This window comes from Andrographis paniculata, unplaced genomic scaffold (genome assembly GCF_009805555.1).
Source record: "Andrographis paniculata isolate CXL003 unplaced genomic scaffold, ASM980555v1 Contig75END, whole genome shotgun sequence".
NCBI lineage: Eukaryota > Viridiplantae > Streptophyta > Magnoliopsida > Lamiales > Acanthaceae > Andrographis > Andrographis paniculata.
In genome coordinates this window covers 2,141,261-2,163,372 of record NW_026137612.1, presented here as the reverse complement: position 1 = coordinate 2,163,372, position 22,112 = coordinate 2,141,261, and the positions used below count along the sequence as shown (strand labels likewise).

The 22,112-nt window shown below is 31.2% G+C and overlaps 2 protein-coding genes across 2 annotated transcripts; one reads left to right on the top strand and one right to left on the bottom strand.

Annotated features, from left to right (window-relative positions):
- Positions 1-12,929: 12,929 nt before the first annotated feature.
- Positions 12,930-18,824, bottom strand: LOC127266273 (uncharacterized). Its single transcript, XM_051296461.1, has 9 exons — positions 18,814-18,824; positions 17,145-17,233; positions 16,499-16,698; positions 16,341-16,403; positions 16,010-16,072; positions 15,464-15,550; positions 15,269-15,385; positions 13,252-14,225; positions 12,930-13,176 (listed from the first exon to the last, which is right to left on the bottom strand). The coding sequence occupies exons 1-8, from the start codon at positions 18,822-18,824 to the stop codon at positions 14,040-14,042; spliced, it is 816 nt and encodes a 271-aa protein (XP_051152418.1). The 3' UTR covers positions 12,930-13,176; positions 13,252-14,039.
- Positions 18,825-19,971: 1,147 nt separating this feature from the next.
- On the top strand, positions 19,972-21,211 carry LOC127266272 (uncharacterized). The gene is made up of 3 exons (XM_051296460.1): positions 19,972-20,062; positions 20,170-20,491; positions 20,979-21,211. Exons 1-3 carry the CDS (start codon positions 19,972-19,974, stop codon positions 21,103-21,105), a joined length of 540 nt encoding a protein of 179 aa, XP_051152417.1. The 3' UTR covers positions 21,106-21,211.
- Positions 21,212-22,112: the final 901 nt, after the last annotated feature.

The window sequence follows — 22,112 nt, the reverse complement described above, 5'->3', positions numbered from 1 at the left end:
TGTGTTTTCAAGTTTTTCTCTACGAGTATTGTTTGTCGATCATTTTTCTTTGGTATGTTTCTAAAAGTAGTATTCGTTCATGTTGATTTTACAAATTTCAAAATCCCTAAAAGGTGTAATTTTTAAGTATATATTTTTATTTTTGTAGCAACTAAATACGGTTTATTAATCATTCATTTTTAAATTTAATAATGCCTAAATCTATGAATCATATAATTCAAAAATATTGAAGCATGCATGCTCAACTTGTCGAACCAATGCTGAATGAAGTGATTTATTTGGGAACGTAAAATTGTAAAATCTATCCTGTAGACATGATAAATATTGAATAGACTAAAATAATAATAATAATAATAATAATAATAATAATAATAATAATAATAATAATAATAACAACAACAACAATATATTATTTGTAATACTCCGAAGTTGGGCTGGTGCTAGACTAACTCATGAGCCGGTGCCATGCCATCCGGGATCAAATAGTGATTAAATAGATTGAATAGACTACTTATGTCAACAATATGTACATTTTTTTCGGAAATCCTATTGAAAGAACTCTAGAGTTAAGTGTGGTTGCTCTAGAGTAATTTGAGGATGACCGACACCATGGGAAGTCTTCCAGGGTCTGCGTGAGTGAGGAGCGCGTTGGAACGACTCGTGTTGACCTGTGAGGCCAGTCTACGATCTCGAAACACTTAGCTTTGCAAGACTTGCGGGTCGGGGTATCACAATTGGTATCAAAGCCAATTTGCGACAGCCTGCAGTCGTTGACGGGACTGTTGACGGAACTAGTAGTTGAGGGATACTTGGGGTGCACAGAGACGTTGCATTCTTAAGTCGATGAGGTGTAATACCCCCGGAGTTGGGCCGGTGCTAGACCAACTCCTGTGGATGAGCCGGTGCCAGGCCATCCGAGATTCAATAGTGATTAAATGGATTGAATAGACTACTTTTGTCAACAATGTGCACATTTCATTTCGGAAGCCTTACTGAAATAACTCTAGAGTTAAGTGTGCTTGCTCTAGAGTAATTTGAAGATGGGTGATGATAACTCCAAATAATAGTATATTTTCCGCTTGACAAAACTGTGCACTACTTGAATTTTTATGTGAAAACCATCAATATATCTGATTTAGAGCATACTTTATTGAATTATTTTGTTTGGTATGATCCAGAGCGCGTCTGTTGAGATTATTAACATTTTCGGACTATTTAAGCGATATTTCTAATCCAGAAAAAGTAACTATTGAAAGTCAAGCGACGGCGTTTTCCGCTCGGCAAGCGACGCTCTTTCCACTCGAGCCAGCGCTAGTGACCAGACATCCAACGCAGCGAAGCGAGAGTGAACCACTCCAAAAATTCACTTAAGTGTCCATCTCTCAGCAGTCCAGCCATTCCGAAACCAGCCAACGACAATAGCATAACTTGAGTTGCACTGATGCCCTCTAGCCATCTAGGCAAGCGAGGAATATTTGGGTCTTTACATTCCAAAGCAAGCGAAGCTACCACTCTGAGAGTTATGACCACTACAACTGCTTCAACAGAATAACTGCCGCCAACTACCTAACTACTCAACGGTTTGAACCACTTCTCAACTGCTTGCAACTACTGCCTTCTCTGATCTATAAATAGGGTCATATTTCTTTTGTAAAACATTAGACTCATATCTAGATCGACAATTTTGTATTATTAATTTCTTTTGCTTTTCTGCTTTTCGAGAGCTCAAACCCTGTAAGGGAGTTCTTTAGTTACGAATGGCCAGAGGAGTTGAGATTTTCTCCTCCTCTGGCCGCTCACTTTATTGCTTTGTAGTTTAAGTTTACTGCTTTGTTTACTGCTTCCGTATTTCTTTCATTATGTAGATCTTTGCTACCTTTTTAGTAAGTAATGAAATATCAAGATTTCTTCATATTCACTTCTCTCCCCGTTTCATATTTGCATTCGCATGATCAATTTTGAATTCCGTTTTGCTGAGAAAGAATAGAGAAGAATCGATTATCCGAGCCTAGTTTCACGTTGTATTCATTAACAAATTCTAGGTAGTTCAATGTAGTTAAGTATGTTGGAGCCTTTTCGACCTGCTTAGTTGTTTTTCTCAATTTAATTTTGATTAAAGAGAGGTAACAGAAGGGTAAAGCCACTAATGAGACAAAATTTAGAATAATTAAAGGGGCATAGGAGCTTGTCTATTGGGTCATAGAAATTTCTGGTGACAATAGCATTTCTTGCTTATAATGTTTTAATTATGGGTGTCATTGAAGTCTTGTTGTAAATCTCTTAAGGTCAAGTATCAGATCCAAGTTCTGTATAATTCTGTTTATATAATTACATTCACATCTCCTATCGCTTCCGTACTATACATATAACTTCCGCTTATGCACCATCACCACTCGCTCATTTCATCCATGACAACCTAGCCATTAAGGAACGCACAGATCATACACAACATCCCTTGGGCACCCTCTCTCGCTCAATATATACATATAGCTCGCGCTCATCTCCCTCGCTCACCAACGCTCACAAACCATTATCACTGTATTCATCACTCACTAGTTTTGCTTTGCTCATCCCTCCGCTCACCTTTATCGCTTCTTTAAATTTTGTTCACTTTATGCTTTTCTCGCCGTTTTTCACCGGTTAACTCTTGATTAAATTTTGTAATTTAAAATCCCTGAGTTCGATATGGAAACTCACCAGTTAAAGAGTATAAATAGTTGTGATAAACGATTTAAGGTCTACAAATACATGTTTTTAATCCATATCTGACCACTCACAATAGTCCACTTCATTTTTATTTCGATCTACATTCTCTGTAATTGAACAACTACAAAAATCGCTTATCAAGTAGTATGGCATTTTTCCCACCAACTTCTGCAAGGCGTCATGAATAATTAATCCGAGTACGAGGCATTGCTATTAGCATTGCAATTTTTTATCGCGAAAGATGTCAAGAAGGTTGTTATTCGAGGGAATTCTCATCTGGTTATTTGTTAGGCCCTTAAAGAGTTCAAGTGCAAGGAACCACGGCTTCAAGACCTGATTCGAGAAGTCCACGACCTTCTTCGGCAGCTCACGGAGGTGAGTTTGAAGGATATACTTCGGGAGGAGAATTTAGAGGCAAATGACTTGGCACAATGGACTTTCGGATTTAAAAGAAAAGAAATACTACAAGGATATGAATGTTTGCAGGCTGATCGGGACTCAGACTAGTGTATTCCGCTGCTGACAGGTCTGACAGACCGTAGGAAGGTCACCTCAAGAGGAGAGCGCTATCAGTTCCTAAAATACACTTCGATCTATAGAGAATTGTATCGGCGGAGATCTTATGGGACTTTGGCCCACTGCCTGGGGCGCGAGGATGTATGAAGGTCTTGGCCGAGGTCCATGAAGGTCTCGGAGGTGTCCATAGGGCCGATCCCATGATAACTCTTGATTTTGAAATATTTTATAGCTTATATTTATTTAATTATTTATATCGAATTTTTGTATTATTTATATTAATTTTTTTCATCTTATGTGTATGATATTAATTTATTAGTTTTTAGATGCTAGTTATAATTTATTTGGTGTATAAATTAAATTTATTGATATGTTTATTGAATTATATTTTTAGTCATTATTTATGTGCTATTTAAGTATTTAATTTTGGCTAAATTATTTTTTTTAGTAAGTATATTTACTTAAATATATATTTATAAGGTGTTTAGCATTTATAGATGTGAAATAATGCTTGAAAACTGATATGGGAGTCCAAAACTAGCCTTAAAAAGTGAAAAAATGGTTTCATGTGCGAAAAACAACCGCCAGCTCGAAAGTCAACAAACGTCAACGCACAAGAGTCAACGGTCAACCCTGCGCGCGGAAAGCGATGGCAGCCACGCGGGAAGCGAGTGTTGGCCGGGCGGAAAGCGAGTGTCGGATACACATAAAGCGAGCGTCGGCTGCACGGAAACTTTTAAGCGAGCGCGGAAGTCCTTGCCTGAAATTTAGCGAAGCGACGGCTGTGCAAAAATTTGAACGAGCGGCGGCTGCATTTATTGCCGTTGAGTCAGCGGCTGCATTTAATGCCCAGACTTCCTCAGCTACTGCATTTACTGCACTCTCCGAACTCTATATTTACTACACTCTTTCAACTCTCTTGATTAAATTCGTGCACTATTTTTTAGTCATTTTTTGTTGTTTTGTATATAATTTTAATTCTAGAACCTTATAGAAAATAGATAGTTATTAGTAGTTATATTAACAGCTATTTTTAGAGACAGTTAGTAGCTATTTTTAGAGTTAGTTATTTATGGTTATTTTTAGAGGTAATTAATAGCTATTTTAGAAGTAATTATTTATGGGCGGTTATAACCGCCAAGCTTCTAGAGGCTTTTCCCTCTAATTGTACCATATATACACGCATATATATATACACAATAATATATATAACCATACACTCAATTTTCTTCATTTTTTATCCTCCATATTTTTATCTAGTTTAGTAATACGGGATTGTCGGTTTTGTGTCGCGAGCAAACTGATTTTCTCCTCATTTTCTTGTAATTCCAGCAGATTATTTTAACAAGAAAAATTCCTATCACACTTTTCCACCTCACCTTCACCCAAAAATTTCATGTTCAATATTAATTGTTCAAGTTAGATTTCGGTAAGGTTGCGGAAGGGCAATAGAAGAATCGATTATTTTATCCTTGTTTCGCGTCACTAACAGATTTTTGGTAGTTCAACATAGCTAAGTATGCGGGAGCCTTTTCGACCTGGTTAGTTTTTGTTCTAAATTCGATTCCGATTAAAGAGAGGTATCATAAGGGTAGAGTCACTAGCGGAACTGTTGGAAGAATAATTTATGGGGCAAAGGCGGTGGTCTACGATTTACTTTAAATACATAATTTAGGTAAAATATAATTTGCAAGTAATAAGGAAGTGTATTAATAAAAATAATTATGCTATAATAAAAATAATTATAAATTAAAATTAAAATAAAAAATAATTAAATAGTATAATTAAGATTAAAAAAATTATAAATTATGAAATTTAATGTGATTAAAATGTATAATTATATTTCCTAAAAAAGAAAGGACAACTAAAGTGAGACGGACGAAAATAGAAATAGTTGACGAAAAAAGTGAGACGAATGGAATATTACTTACTAAAATTTGTATAATATCCCTTCTTTTTTTTTTTTTTTGAGGGACGGTTCTCGTTCTGATTGAATTATAGATTTTATTCAATCAACATATGTAATAAAAAAAAAAATACAATATATGTTCTCTTATAACAAAATGTGTTGTGTTATAATAAAATATTATAAATATTATATTGTGTATAATATATGTCTATATTGATTTGACTCGATCAATCTATTGTCATTTTTTAATAATATATTTTCTTTTTTAAATTATGTTAATTTTTTTAATTATTATTTGCTAAATTTATATATAACCTATTTATAATAATAAAAAAAATTATTTATTAATATTGTAATTATTCTTAGAGCACATAATAATAATTTTTTATTACTTTTTACTTATGATGGAATAGATTTTTTTATTATACATACGCTTAATTTATTATATATATCTATTTCACTTTCCTTTATAATAATATTATTTCTTTCACACTCAAATAAAATTTGAAATTTTCAAATTAATTTTAATAAAAAAAATTATAATTAAAATTTGTAAAAATTATTCAATGAAATATTGTTTTAATTAAATTGTAAGAATCACATATATATGTCGATCTATATTTATAGCATCTAAATTTTATTCATTCCGTCATAAAACATTATTAGTCTCATTTTTTTTACTTTTATTTGTTTTAAAACAATAGTCTTATTTTTATAAATAAATATATTATAATGAAACCTTCGTTACATTTTTATTATTATTACAATGGCAAAAAGATTTTTGCTCGTACTTTTTACCAACTACCAATATAATATCGATATTCCTTAAACTTTGTGTCGAACCCCAATACGACTATTTTTCTAGGACGGAGGAAGTATTATGTGTACCAATTATACAAAATTCAAGTAATATTTAAGTGTTTGAAACTAGTTTTTCAAATAACTTTTAAACTTTTTTGAAAATTTTTTACTTATTTGACTTGTCTAAAAACAAATTTAAATGTTTGATAAATTAATATTTTCAGATAAATTTTTGGATTAACTTATTTTTTATAGTTGTTTTTACTTTTACTTTCTATTTTTTCTTTTAATAATTAAAATTCATTTAACACATATTAATATATTTTTTATTATAATATTTATTAATTATTTTTTTCTATAACTTAAAAATTTAGTTTTATAAATTTAAATTAATTTAAATTATGATTTTTATATTATTTGTAAAAATTTGAAGTGTGTTAAAATAAAAGTATTATTATATATATTATATTAAAGATGACTATCTAAAATAAATTTATTTAAAAATTATAATTTTAATTAAAACAATAATAACTATTACTCTAATAAAAATACATATACGAATAATTTGTTCTTTTATATTTTACACTATTTATAATGAAAAAAATAATCATATATTTTTAATAAAAATACATTTATTTTCTTTAAAAATATTAAAAAACAGCAAAAACAAATATTTTGATAAAAAATTCATAATTTCCAATAACTAATAATAAAAATTATATACAATCAAAGGATGCAACTAACTATTTTATAAATAAAATATAAAATATTTTTAATTGTCATTTTACGTATAAATAACTAATATCGAACAACTATTATACCAAATATTTTAATACAAATAATTAATATATTCATCTAGTTAAACCAATTAATAGAACTCACTATTAATTAACAACTAATTGTTAAACACTTCAAATACTTTTTTTATCTTCTTTATTAAATTTGACATAAAATTTTTAGTTCTCATGATATATCAAAATCAAAATACAAAAAATCAAAATCCTACAAATATATACATCATTTATATAATAATAAATTATATTTATAAAATTAAATATAAATATACAATTAAAATCAATCCAGCCACCGTCATCTCCCCTCCCCTCTCATTTCATTCTTTATTTATTTTTTTATTTTAAATGGTGGGGCCCACATAAAAAATATTTAAAAAAAAAAGAAAGAGAGAGAACCAAGTGGGGCGACGTGGCACAAGGGAATCTGAGCTCGACTAAGACCCGCTGCTGATTAACTAATTTCAGCAATGCTAAAATTAATTTTCACCATTAATTGTATTTAATATTTAATGGTAGAGATTTAATTGAATGGTAATAATGTAATTTTATAATAAATCATATATTATACTAAAAGCTTCTAATCGCTTTCAATTCGCAAAACTAGCAACACTTACATGCGCAGACTGAAACGCTGAAGAAGAAGAAGAAGAGATCTTCGATGCCGATGAACTGCGATTGCACTTTGTCTTGTCGAAAAAGCTTCACTTGAAGATTTCCCTGTATTATTTCCATTGCAAATTATATTTCAATTTCACTAATCTGTGCTAATATTTAGGTAGCTGCAATATAACTTGTTTTTTCATATCTTTATAATCCTTATAGTATTCGAGTTCAATGCAATTTACTATGAAATATTGATTGAATTATACAACTCAAATAAGTAAATTACGGTAAATTATATACATAAATTTGGGGAAAAGGAAGGCAAGGCAAGGCAAGGCATGTAAGGGATTAATTGAATACATGTGTGTTGGGGTTTAGGATTGGAGGTTGAGGAGAGGTTTAATTTGAACGGCAATAAAGAAGATTTGTTGGTGAGCTCATGAAATTGGTTATGGCGATTGGGGAAGATCTCTGTCTGCTTGCTGTCATGGCCCTAAATAAGTGGAATTTGAATGTTGATTATAGCTGATAGTTCTTCTATTTAAATTTTACATATTTGTGCACTAATAAGAAAATTTTAATATCAATGTTGGTGACTTGTGTTAACAGGCAAAGCCACAATTAATTTGCATGGATGAATTTCAATGTAAGGATGGACTTCCAATGCATCATATGGATGAAATTTTAGTTGAATCAATAGATAGAACACAAATTACACATCTCAAGATCAATGATGGTACTATCTATCTAAAAGTTACGTATTTTTGTCAGTTGTTGTTTTGAGTTTATTACTCAGATACTCAAACTATCTTATATTATTACTTAAAGTTTGTTATTATTACTTAAACTTATGTAATATGATTATAAAGGTTCATATTTGTGGCTTCTATTTGTTATGTGAGATTTAAAGCTTGTTATTTACAAATTTTATTTTGTTATTTGGTATACAATGTTTGTTAATTGGTTTGTTATGCACGGCTTATATATATTCTTATATATATATATATATGTTATTGCATGCAAAATTATCAATTTTAATATTACTAATCTTTTCAATATAAACATGATTTAAAACGAGAGTATTTGAAACACCAAATGATGCTTTCATGTCCTACACTTTTCGGTGCGAGTAAACTATCAGAAAAAAGAAGAAGGTGATCAAATTATGTATATACTGTACAGTTGCAATAAGGCAGAATTCAAGTCTTCATCAACAAAACAAGCATCTAGCCAAAGAAATATACCTGTTACTCGAACTGGATGTCCCACAAAGATAAAATTGTAGTATAATAAAGAAGATGACACATATGTTGTTACGCATTTTGAGGATGAGCATAATCATACTATGCACTCTCCTAAACATAAGCATTTGTTGAAGTCAAATAGGAAAATTGAGGAAGGACGTAAGCTAATAGTTCAAATAAATGAAGATGTGGGTTTACCATTAAGGGCTTCATATAATATGATGCAACGGACAGTTGGGTCATCAAAGTTAGAGGGCTTCACTAAATTGGACTTGAAAAATTATTTACGTACAAGAAGAAGTAGCACATTAGAGCATGGTAAGACTAATTTATTTATTTTTGTTATGTAATATGTTTATTTTATTGGTTAATGATTTCAATTTTAATTAATAGGTGAGGCTGATGCAATTTTGAAGTATTTTAGTCAACAATCTCTTCAAAAGTCATATTTCTATTATGAATATGCATTGGACAATAACGAAAAAATTACAAACATATTTTGGTCTGATGCTCAAATGAGAATGGACTATTCAATATTTGGAGATTCACTTACATTTGAGACCACGTATCGGATAAATAAAAGCTACAGGCCGTTAGGTTATATCTTTAGCATGTGCTTATTTTCATTCACTTTACTATTTTATGTAATAATTATACTAATTTTCTTTGGGCATTTCAGTTGTGTTTGTTGGATTCAACCACCATCGCAAAAGTTGTGTATTTGGAGTTGCAATTCGATTGAATGAAACACAATTATCATTTGAATGGTTATTTAATACCTTTATTAAATGCATGGGGATCAAATATCCAAAAATAATTTTTACTGACCAAGATGGAGTAATATTTTCAGCCATAGCTCAGACAATGCCATGCACATATCATGCACTTTGCACTTGGCATATATTGGAGAATATTAAAAAACACTTGAGTAAAGCATACACATAATGGTAATATTTATGATCGTTTTAGATATATATTTCAATGTTATCAAGTTTGTTGTCTGATAATATTATTTTATTGCTACGCATAGTAGATATGAAATATTATGTTATATGCTAACACTATTTTTTTGCTTTGTTGTAGTTTCGCAAGGTTTTTCTACAAGCTAATATATTGTGTCAACAATAAGCAAGAGTTTGATCTAGAATGGTCTTTAATGCTATCAACATGCTTTCCAAATGGAGCTCATAAATGGATATCTTCAATACATACACTGAGGCATAAATGGTTTTCTGCATGGATGTTGTAACAATTCATAACAGGAATGAGAACTACCCAACTTAGTGAGTCAGTAAATGGGATTGTAAGAATGTTTTGCAACCGGAACACAATTTACTACAATTTTTCAGTCATTTTGAAATGGTGGTTGATAGCCGAAGAAATGAAGAAGCGTTGCATGACTTCTATGCTCGTGACCGTCAACAAGCAGCAAATTTTCCATACAATAAGATAGTTACATCAGTTGTTGTTTGTTACACACCATCAGTGTTCAAGATCTTTTATGACAAGTACAACAAAGCTTTTGGATATATTACAAAATTTGTGACAAATGCAGATTTTCAAACTGATGTTCAGCACTATGTTGTCCAGAAAACAAATTCAGATCAAATGAAGATAAGGTGCATAATGTCATGGTGGATTTTGGACAACGACTAATACATTGTGACTGCAATATGTTCATCAATATAGGAATCTTGCTGCCATTCATTAAGAGTGATGGATGTTAATAATGTTATGGGTTTGGAAACTTTTGTGGTTATCCCAAACCATTATATCTTGAAAAGATGGACTAAAGATGCAAAGAAAAATGTTTGCTTAGATTTGTCAGTTTTTTATCATCAAAGTGAGGGAGAGGATTATAATGTAAGATACAAAAATTTGTGTTTGATGATGGTAAGTACAACTAGAACAATAAGTAAGGAGAAAAAATTGTATGATAATTTTGTCTCTGAGTTCCACCGAATGGTGAAAAATGTTGTCCAATCAACAAATAACACCACCAATTCTGTTGATCAAGTGATTACAGAAAATGTATTGGAAAAGAGAAAGAGAATTAGTAATGCAGTTTCTTCGAAAGGCAGAAAGAGGTTAATGTCAATATCAAAACAAGCTGGAGACATAAAAAAAAGGCTAAATTGAAGAAACTGAATGGATCCACAAGTGGCACGAAAGAGTTAGAGTTATTTCCATCCGGTGAAAACAAAAATTGAGTGTTTGTATGTATAAATGGAAGTGCATATGATGTTATGTTTTTTACTTTATTTTTTTTTATATATGAAAAATAATTATGTTTAATAATTTGTTGATATTTTTATAGGTTTGCATCTTTGTAGGAGTGATGAGGAGGTGGAAGATGTTGTTTATATGTGGCAGACTTATTTGACTAAATGAATGAATGAATGATTGTGGGTTATAAAGGTTTGTTTTGTGTTTGTTAGTTGATAATTTAAATATGCTAAATAGTTATAAAGGTTGGTTATTCGTGGCTTGGATAGAATCTATTTACAAGACTATGAAGAAGTTGATGAGTTGGAGCAGTGGGAGAAGCCAATTTGATATTCACTCAAATATGCATCAGTAAGTATAAATGGAAGTATATTTGATGTTTATATTTTTGTCTTTATTTTTCTTCTTTAATATTTTAAAAGTAATCATGATTAACAGTTTGATGTTGTTTTTTTTACAGGATTGGACCTTTATATTTCTTGGGTTTGATGCCTACAATTGGTTTAGAATTTAGAAATAAATGATTTTTATAAATCTGTTATGAATCTTTCTGTTTTGTTTTTTTTGTTCCAACTTATGGTTTTTCCTTAAAGTTTCAGAACCTTATTTGTGAATATAATATCTTCTTGTCCTTTTAGTTCTTGATTTTTTACTTTGATTTGTGAATAAGAACATAAGTTTTATGTATGCTTGGAGTGATTTATGTTTCTTTTTTTTTTTCAAAAAAAAAAGAGTTTTACTCGATTTTGATTGTTGTTGTGTTCTTTTTGGATCTAGAAAACTAAATGGTGCAAAATTGAAAATGTGTATTGTCTGAATATTCAAAGTTACAAAGAAATTTGTAACTTTGTTATTTGTTATTTTCTATTCAATATATTTTATGAATGGAGGATCATGAAGGGATCAAGAAGAAGAGCTCCTGAGAACTTATTAGAGTGGTTCAGATTACAGAGAAACAACAACATATAGTAGTTTCCAGCAGCAACATCCATGGAGTAGTTTTCTTCACATCAAATGGAGTTGTACGGGCCAGCCAAGAGGCAAGATTTGAGGCTCCTCCTCGGCTGCCCTAAGTTATGTTGTTCAGTTTGTTATCATGCCGAAAATTATGCATTGAAGTTGTTAATATGTACTCTAAAGCTATGTTTATTGTTGCAAGATTAATCATGGCGAGAGCAGCTGCTTGATCCACATTGTTATTTAATTCAATTCACTGTTTGGTAATGTGAATTGGATTTGAGTTCTTTGGTTTGGTGTAGGGTAAAGAATAATCCATTTGTAGTTTCGAAAACTAGCAGATGATTGGTTTATTTGATTTTCACCATGTTTGAAGTTATGACAGGATTTGATTGAAGCTTTGTGGGGGTAAATTGATTTGTGAGGTGTGGAGTCCAGCCATGCTTGCATCTCCTGCGACGAAGATATCTCCTCGAAGGGGGCTGAAGGAGGATAATCACAAGAGATGTCGGAGTTTGGAAAGCGGGATTCAATTGTTGGAGAAGGATGATGATCTTACTCTATTTAACGAGGCACAAAACAAGGAAATGGAGAGTTTCTTGCTTCAGTAGAACGACAATTTCGATGATATTTTCTGTAAAGCCTCACATTCTATGATCTGTTTTTGAACTTAATTGTTTTATGTGGGGTTTGTGTGTTGCTTAAGTTTCTGGTGCATGTCTTGCATTTTGTATTCACACATTTGATCATGTTCTTGTGGAGAAGGAAATCAATATATACAATATATATATATGATGGCAGATATTGCCGAAAATCTGGTCCCTCGAGCTCGTAGTCGCTGGAAATATATATATACAAAGATTGTCTTGCCTTAACCATTAAACAACACAAAAATCAAAATTAATATATGGGGTTTAGATTGTTATTTCTGAAGGAACAAAATTGTAGTAGTCACACTTAGTTGTTCCTTTAATCATTTTTTCCAAACCTGTTATGGCATATAGATATGCAGTTATCAATCTGTTATCTCTCTCATTGCAAAGGTAATAAAATGCTTGTATGTATAGCAAATCAAATGAATAATCAGCCAAGGCTCTCATATAAACATTTTTTTTGAAACTATATAACATATTTGAAACTATCAACTAACAAAATAATAATTATAAATAACAACGGATACAAACCAGTGTTATCAACACTTCCTCCCTTGTTTCCAACATAAGAAATTACAAGCTACAAACCAGGACACACACACAACAAGGTTTGAATTTCTTCGTACGACTAACTCCCGGGAGTGAATGAGAGCTAAAGCAACGGTGGATGAGGTATCTAATCCGACAACCATCTTTGCCAACCAATTCATGTAAGAATCGCCGCTTGCCCGAGAACCAATCCTCGGTGCCCCAAATTCATTTTCAACCTGTCGAAGAAGAGTCAAATTATTGCACGATTTAAACTTAAGGTTGATCGAGACCAGAGCTTACGATGCACAAACCTGAGATATTATAACAAGCCCCCTGTGAAGCAAATAGATTTTCACTTTTTAACACGCTGGCGACTTTCTGTAGAAACTGCTCCATTACCGCCTATTCTCTATTGCCTCGAACAAATTCAATCAATCCTAGTTTGTTGGCCATAAAAAATAACAATCTGATGAAAGGCTGGTTGTTTTGCTGCTAATGCTACCACAACTTTCTCATCACCATGTGCTTTTTCAGCAATTCTTTGATCAGTTGCGGCTCCATCAGGCACATCCTCGGTTATACACCATCTCAAATTACAATATATTCATTTATAATAATAGTAATACAATATATCACAATTAGAAATAACTAATACAACTTGTCCATTTAAAAAATAACTAGTAGAAACTACAAACGGTTGAAAAAATCACAACTTCCGCCTTGATCTTCGTCTAAATATATTCTATTTACAGTTTCGTTTCCTCATATGTTTATTTTGTTATTTGTAAATTCTTAACATGTCCAACAAATTAGATTTCCTTTCATTAGCATCTTGCAAAAGTAACTTCGCACATACCTTTGCTCTTTTTGCATTCAAATTATTCATATCTTTGAATTGCTCCAAGACACTATTTTTGATATTGGCCATTGAAGTAATCCATGTATAAAGTCACTATTACACTGCAAGAACGGGTATCTAGCTGCGGGATATGACTAAGAAAAAAAAATTCAAAACTTCATTCGCACATGTAATACACAACAAGGATTGGTATTTCGTTATAAAAAGTTCTTAAGAAAAATATATTCAAGACTTCCATTCCTACCTGTCATTAGCTGAATGATGTCGAACGATGGTCCTAAAATAATACCATAACATTTTCATTGTTGGCTTATCTGTAATCCAACCTTCTTTGGGGTTAAGTGAATTGAAATACCAAATTTTATGTCTTGGTATATCGATACAAAAGAGCACCCAATGTTCATGTTGGCCGTAGGGGAAGAAAAACTACAAAAATCAATAAACAAACAAAAATAAGCTATTGAAGATCAACCAAAATAAAAAAAGTCACTTTCAGATCAATGAATGACACACGTCAGCATCATATCTAAGTAACATAAACTAGTTTGTTAACGAAATAATATATCAACAACAAACCAAACTATCAGATAAAAAGGTTGTTATGTCAAATATCAAATAATACAACATTTTTTACAATTTCATATCAATGAATGACATCTCAACATCATATTTTAGTAATGCAAACTAGTTATGTTAACTAAGTTACATATCGGCAGCAAACCAATACTTTCAAATAACAAAATTATTGTATCAAATGTCAAATAACAAAACATTCTATACAAAATAAATACAATCTCGTTTACTTACATATCAGCTGAAAATGCGCACTTCCAATTTTTTCCAAGATAATTTTTTTTTGAAGTACGGAGTTCATGATGAAATGATTGCCTCCTTATCCGACACTGGACGTTTATTTTGTATTTTATGCAGTGTAATTGACTATTGATAATTAAAATATAAATATGTCAATAAAAAAGAAACATATAGTAATATAAATTATAAATATATTAAACTAAATAATTCATACCGCCAATATATTTGGAAAGAAAAAACGAGTCATTGGCTTCTTATCTGTGTTTGCCCTTTCAAATTCTCTCTTATTAAGAAAATGAGTATAAAAAACAATTGCAGTGCCTATAATATATCACCCTGGTGCTAAGCTTTGTATTTCTTCGATCCGCATGTAGCTATTTCCATCAGACACAATTGTTTCACCATAAGCTTCACGATTAGATATATCTCATATCCAACTCACTACCGACTCCTCAATATTAGTGAGATGACAAGCTTTTGGACACTTTTAACAACAAGATAATATGGTGATCTAAACACCCTTGAAGCAATAAATTGCCTTTGCTACCTTGTGTTGATTGGCGATTCAACACCCTAAAGAAAAAATAATAAGAATAATAATAAACATCATTGCATAATGAGAAAAAAAATATTTATAAACATGCAAAATCACATACAATGTAGTCTTCTTCATCAAAGTTTTGATTCTTAAATTGAAGTCTTAGTTGCGCTTCAGTAGCACTAAATGGACCAAGAGTAGCAGCAACAACATCCTCTTGACATTCATCGTATGTCTAGAAAAAAAGAAAATTTGTTATGAAAAACATTCTAAAATATACTACTAAGTAATTCAATCATATATAATGCATCACCTTTTTATTTTCGAGTATAGGATCAACAATGTTTTTATCACCAGACGATTGACTCAACCCCAATGAAAAACTTGGTCCAGCAAAATTCTAGAAAATAAACAATACATAATATCAACAAACAATATTTACGTAATAACAAAATACAACATTATATTTGTTCATTTACCATATTGTTCATAGGAATCTCCATATCACCCATTGAAGATAGAACAACAGTTTTTTCAAGGAATCTACAAATATATTGGAGCAAATGATTGTTCTTAAATGTCAAAGTTTCAAAAAAATAGTACATACATGCATAATATACCTTATTGAACGTCAAATAACAATATCTTGGCCTTAATTGAATAAATTTTAATCATAAAAAACTTAAATATCATATAACGAACTTATTATTGCACATAAGAGACTTCTTGTTCCATATAACCAACCTAAAAATACAACTAATAACAATATCAAAACTAATAAAAAATATCACAAATCAGTTAACAAAATTATATTTACGTAATAACAAAATACAACAAAAAATTATATTTTCTCATTTACCGTATCCATAGGAATCTCCATATCACCGGTTGAATATAGAACAACAGTTTTTTCACAAGGAACCTACAAACGATTTTGGAGCAAATGATCGTTCTTAAATATCATAATTTCAAAAAAGAGTCCATGCATGCATAGTATACCTTATCGGACATCAAATAATAGTATCTCAACCCTAATTAATAATTTTTAATTATATAAAAAAACCTAAATATCATATAACGAACTTATTGTTCCATATAACAAACTCACTGTTTCACATAACAAACTTAAAAATACAACAAATAACAATATCAAAACTAATAAAAAAATATCACAAATCAGATAACAAAACCTCATTGTGGGTTGAACTATTTATATCAGTGGATGTCTCATCAACTGTAGCTTTGCAAGGAGTCTACAAAAGAAATATTATCAATATATAAAAAAAATCAGTAAATATATAAAAAAAATTAAATAATATAATCTTAAATTTCATTTAATATAAATTACCTTTTCCGCATGATCATCTTTGTGTTGATTTTTCTTAGCCAATGCTTCGTTTTCCAATGTATCAGCAATAAGATAATACAATTCATCCTCAGTTTCTATAATCTCTTGTCTAACAGCTAAAAGTTTCTCATTTAATTCATTTGCTTCACATTTTATGGTATCCAACTTCGATATAAATGCTTCTTTCTTGCGCTCATATGCTTATTTTAATTTTTCAACATTATCCCCTGAGCGAAAAGCACTTTCATTTTCCTAGAAAATAAAAATACTATATTAGTTCTTAATATAGTAGAACCCCTATCTTTTAATTTTCTACTGCAAAAATATATACATAGACTTCATAGTAGAACCCCTTATTTTCCTCAGCTAATTTATTTTGAGTTTTATTTGAAAGCTCCCCAAAACGTTGAGTCATATCAGTCAAGTGCATGTGTCTCTTAAAAGAGCAAGTAAAGCTCCTACTCCCCAAATTTTTACAATTGATTAGATCGTAAAATAAATGCTGAAAATAACAAAAAAAAAAATTTAGAGAAAAATACAAAAATATGTATGTTCATACTATATTTATACATTTAAAACACTTACCATAAGACAATGCATATCTCTTGCGGTCTACAAGTTGGTTTTTTGTTATCCACCAATTTACACTTAAAATTGTGAATTGAATCCACCAACTTGTCTTTTATAACAGCAACCCAATTATATCTTAAAGCGTCCTCAGGAGATACAAGGAACCTAAAAAATCGATTATTGATACAAGGAGATATTGATGGAATTAATAACGTCAACAAAGAATATAGGACATAAAATCTCCAAAAGTCAATAGGACGGTGCAATCTAGAATATTGTAATATCTCTAATTACCAACAATTTTGGACTACCGTCGAATTTCTCGTATCAAGCTCAAAGCGTTGGCTAATTTCATGAATTTCGCTATAATAGTTTGAAGGCTTTACTAAAGATATGATACTTTTACCAAATCCATGTGGGAGTCCATATACTCGAGCAACATCATCATCGGTAATATGCCATTCCGTTCCATCTAAAAAAACAAAACACTTTTTCTCGGTGTCCCAATTTCTCATTAACTGAAGCAATGGCTCACTATTTATTTTCGTTTTTCCTAACATATAGAAGACCCTCAAAACATGACTTCTCAATATAGGATCTAAACGCTTCCTTATTTTCATACTCTAGTAGCTTATTCAATTTTGCTATTTTACTCGGGATGAAATACATTTGAACATGTTTAGTCATTTCTCCCCTGTAAAAATACAAAATTAAACATAACACAATCAATATAAATATATCAAAATTCAACAATACAATACCATTATGTATGTGGCTTTTCACTACTATTAAGATGAAATTGTAAAGCTGAAAATGAAATAAGATGAAGTACTTAAGTGAGAAATAAGGAAATTGGATCTCCGTTGACGATTTCATAACAATTTAACAGATAAATAAAAGAACACAAATTATTGCTATAGAACACATATGCAAGCAATAGTATTGATTTTAAGCAATATGCATGCAGCTGCTGAAAAATTAATATATATCATTTCTTTGGGATTTTTAAGCAAATTCAAAAGAAAGAGAATCAGTGAATTCAACAATGTATGTATGCATTTATGTTGTTGAAAGATAAAAAAGAGACAAGTGAATGATTGGTTTATACTGACGAAAAGTAAGAGTAGTGAGTGCATTAAAGCCGTTAAAGATGAAGGTGAAGGGATTAAGGGATGATTGGAAAAAATGCAAGCAGAGATCATCTTCTCAGTGCAGCAATTCTTGAAAAGTAAAACAAAGAAACAAGTAACAATCCATTCCCAAAACAAGCATGAAGAAAGGAAAGTTATATTAACCAACAACGAAATTAGGAAAAAAGGCAAAAATCATCATCATCATCATCAACACAAACTATATATCTATATAATAAATGTCCATCCATCAAGAACAACCATAATAATATATCCCTTTTTTCTTCACACAATTCTTCTTCAGTTACATTATATAGATAATGATGGATGAATGCACTAAATAATATATATACATATACCCCCACCAAACCAATTCCAAATGCCTTAATTCATTCATATGCATTTGGAAAAAATAATATATATTAATTCCTTACCTTTGGTATAGCAGAAGCTTATTCAACAGCGATGAAAAGCGCCAACTCACAAGAAACCGAAGCCGAAGCCAACCTGGGGAAGTCAGTAGAGGAGAAGGTGAGTGCATTGAAGGAACGTCTTCGCACAGATCAAACCACGGCAGCGGGTAAAGTGATGGATGGGATTCAATACTTGACTTACCTGATTGTCATTACCTCTTGCTGCTTGAAAAAGATATGCATCAATAGGTCAGATCATCATCTAGTGCAGATTTATATGAAAAAAAAAAATAATAAGAAATTAATACCTCAATTACAGGAACTGCGTGTCTATTGCTCCACAAGAACTATAGCTCTAACCCTAATGTAGAAATAGGCAACTATACTCGATACTTCTTCCCTAAAGATACATTATACAAACTTAGTTTCCAAATTTTCTTAAGATTAAAATACATTAGAAAACACAAGAAACACATTATACAAATTACACAACCCCGAGTCTGAGTGAGAAATCTAAATCGAAGTGTTTGCCGAGATAGTTCGCAGCAAGAAGATTCTGAATCAAAATGTCTAGGGCACATAACAGAATTAGATTGAGAGTTTGATGTTGGATTCGCAGCATAGGACTCGCCGGTTGAGAGAATCTGAATGACGAGGGCAACAAATCGCACTAAAGGCAAGGAATCGATTCAGCGCACAAGGATTGCAAAAAGGGCAAGTATCGATTCTGCACACAAGGATTGCGAATGAGGAGAATAAAGTAATGGAATGAAAGACTAAGGTACCCTTGATTAATTACAACCGTTATATTATAATGAATGGTTAAGATATCATTCAGCAATGTTGAATTGTATTATAGGATCAGCACATGATACTTCCCCTATCTCAAGTAGATAGATAATAGATATTAAGACTATAAACAATGTAAAACACCATTTTGCGTTTATCCAAGTCTTTTCTGTATTTGTCATGTCAGTTTAAAAATTCATTAAGAACTTATCCAATTTTTAATTCACATTGTTGTGAATTTATTCCCGAATCAATTACTTTATTCGCACAGATCTAATAAACAAAGTTATACAAATCAATTAATAGCAAAGCAATTAATTCAAATAAAATCAAAATGAATAATAAATCGATACGAAATTAAATTGAAATGGCACAATTAAGCATAAGGCATTCTGGAAGATCTGAGAGATTAAAGTCGAAACACAAACAAACACGACACTAAGGAATTAATCAAACCACGCATGCACATAGCCTTCAATTTATGGAATTGAAATTAAAGGAAGAAAAACACTTCTTTGTTCGTCTTCTAGACAGAATTGGGGAAATCAGTTTCGCCTTATATCGATAAACGATGACGATAACGATCAACCATGGTTCGCCGGATCGGCCGAGTCCGGTCCGACTCGGCCGATCCGGAACCGGAACGGTCCTGACCGTTCCGGGTTGTCCAAAATATCCGATATATCCGATATTTAACAAAAACTCTCACATCCATTCATATCTTATCTATAAAATCGTTTATAAATCATATTCTTACTCTTTTTTCTAGTTTTAATTCATATTATTGTACCAATTCATCTCAATTCGACGGATTGGGGAAGAAAACATTTACCTGGAGAACGAGGTGTTTTGGTTGGGTATTGCGGTGCTGGAAGGTGGATTTTTGAATCGTCGGTGTTGAGAAGAAATTGGCGAAGAAATTTTGTTGCTCGCCGCTGGTCTGTGCCCGCCGTTCTGCTCGCCGCTGGTCTGTGCCCACCGTTTTGCTCGCCGCTGGTCTGTGCCCACCGTTCTGCGTCGCTGAAGAAGAATCGTGGGGAAGAAGTGGGGAAGGGAAGAAGTGGGGAAGAAAGAAGTGGGAGGAAACTTGGGTAAATTTAATTATTATATTATTTTAATTAATTTAAATATTTATAAATATAAGTATAAAATTAATTATTTTATTGAAATTAATTTTGAATTATTTTTTATTAATTAATTTATTTAATTGATAGGTTTAATTATTTTAGATTTAATTATTTAGAATAATTTGTTTAATTAATTGATAAATTCAGTTCAATTATTTTGGATTGTATTTAATTTTTATTTATAAATTGAGTTCATTAAAATTAATATTTTAGAATAACTTATAACTTTATTATTTAAAATTAATATTATTTTAGACAAAATTTGTATTAATTGTAAATTAATTGTAAAAAATTAATATTTTAACTAAATTTTTTTATATAAACAAATTAGTTATCTAGTTATATTTTTGTATAAGTTTGATTTATTAATAAACTAATATATATAATTTGTCTATTTAATTAATGAATTACTATTTATAAATATTTTAACAATTGTATTATTCAATTACAGAGTTTGTGTAAAATGGCACCGTACAGAGATATTGGTTGGAATCATGCTACTCCTATCAGCAACGATAGAAAACAAGCAAAATGCAATTATTGTGGTAAAATTGTTCACGGCGAAATTACTAGGATGAAACAACATATAACACATGTTACATGTTAAGTTGAAGCATGCATGAGAGCTTCAAAAGAAATAAGAGAGTTATTAAAAAAACATTTGATCCAAGGAAAAAGTATGCGAGCAGCACATTAAAAAAAAAAAAAAAAAAAAGTTAGAAGCATTGCACAATTCCATTCGTTTGGAAGATGATTCTGATGAGGAAGAAGATGAAGTTTTTGAAATAAATGAAGATGAAATAGATGCTCTTGAAAGAAAACACTTAAAAAGAGCAATGGCTGAAAGCAGAAATATGGAATTTATGGAGCAGCAGCGTAGACATTCTGTATCCGGAGATCTACCAAGCTTGAATTTTAAAGTTGGTATATTTATTGAATTTATAAAATATATTTAAAGGGAAACTGTTTTTTCAGTCCCGTAAGTGGACCCCTTTATCATTTTAGTCCTGTAAGTGGAGCCTGTCGCAAACTAGTCCCATAAGTGAAGAATTTTCGTTGTTTTAGTCCTCTTGCGCCGTAGACGCCCGCGTGGCTCGCCGGAGGTGACGTGTCCGCCAGGTGTCCCGCCAGGTCAGCGACACCTGGCGGACACGTGGATTTATTTTTTTTTTTAACTTTTTTAATTTGGACCGAATAATAAGAATAAAAAAATACAAATAAAATTTATAATAAATTAAAAATAAGTTTTAAAAAAAAATTTAAGAAAATGAAAAAAAAAATAAAAAATCCATGTGTCCGCCAGATGTCGCTGACCTGGCGGACACGTCATCTCCGGCGAGCCACGCGGGCATCTCCGGCGCCGGAGGACTAAAACAACGAAAAGTTTTCACTTATGAGACTAGTTTGCGACAGGCTCCAGTTATGGGACTAAAATGATAAGGGGGTCAAGTTACGGGACTAAAAAAATAGTTTACCCTATATTTAAATATTAGTATATATTTTTTGAGATAACAACCATATATGATCATATGTTTTTTTTTTATCTTTGTAGGAGGAAGCAGCTCGAATACAAAAAAAAGTAAAA

Excerpts from the sequence above, each read along its gene's own strand:
- LOC127266273 (XM_051296461.1), bottom strand. Across the intron at positions 15,551-16,009 it reads TGGAGATTCCTATGGATACG|AATTTTGCTGGACCAAGTTT; the intron begins GTAAATGAGAAA and ends TTTATTTTCTAG. Across the intron at positions 15,386-15,463 it reads CTATACTCGAAAATAAAAAG|ACATACGATGAATGTCAAGA; the intron begins GTGATGCATTAT and ends CTTTTTTTCTAG.
- LOC127266272 (XM_051296460.1), top strand. The coding sequence starts at position 19,972 with ATGACGATAACGATCAACCATGGTTCGCCGGATCGGCCGAGTCCGGTC. Across the intron at positions 20,063-20,169 it reads AACGGTCCTGACCGTTCCGG|TTTTAATTCATATTATTGTA; the intron begins GTTGTCCAAAAT and ends TCTTTTTTCTAG. Across the intron at positions 20,492-20,978 it reads AGAAGTGGGAGGAAACTTGG|AGTTTGTGTAAAATGGCACC; the intron begins GTAAATTTAATT and ends ATTCAATTACAG.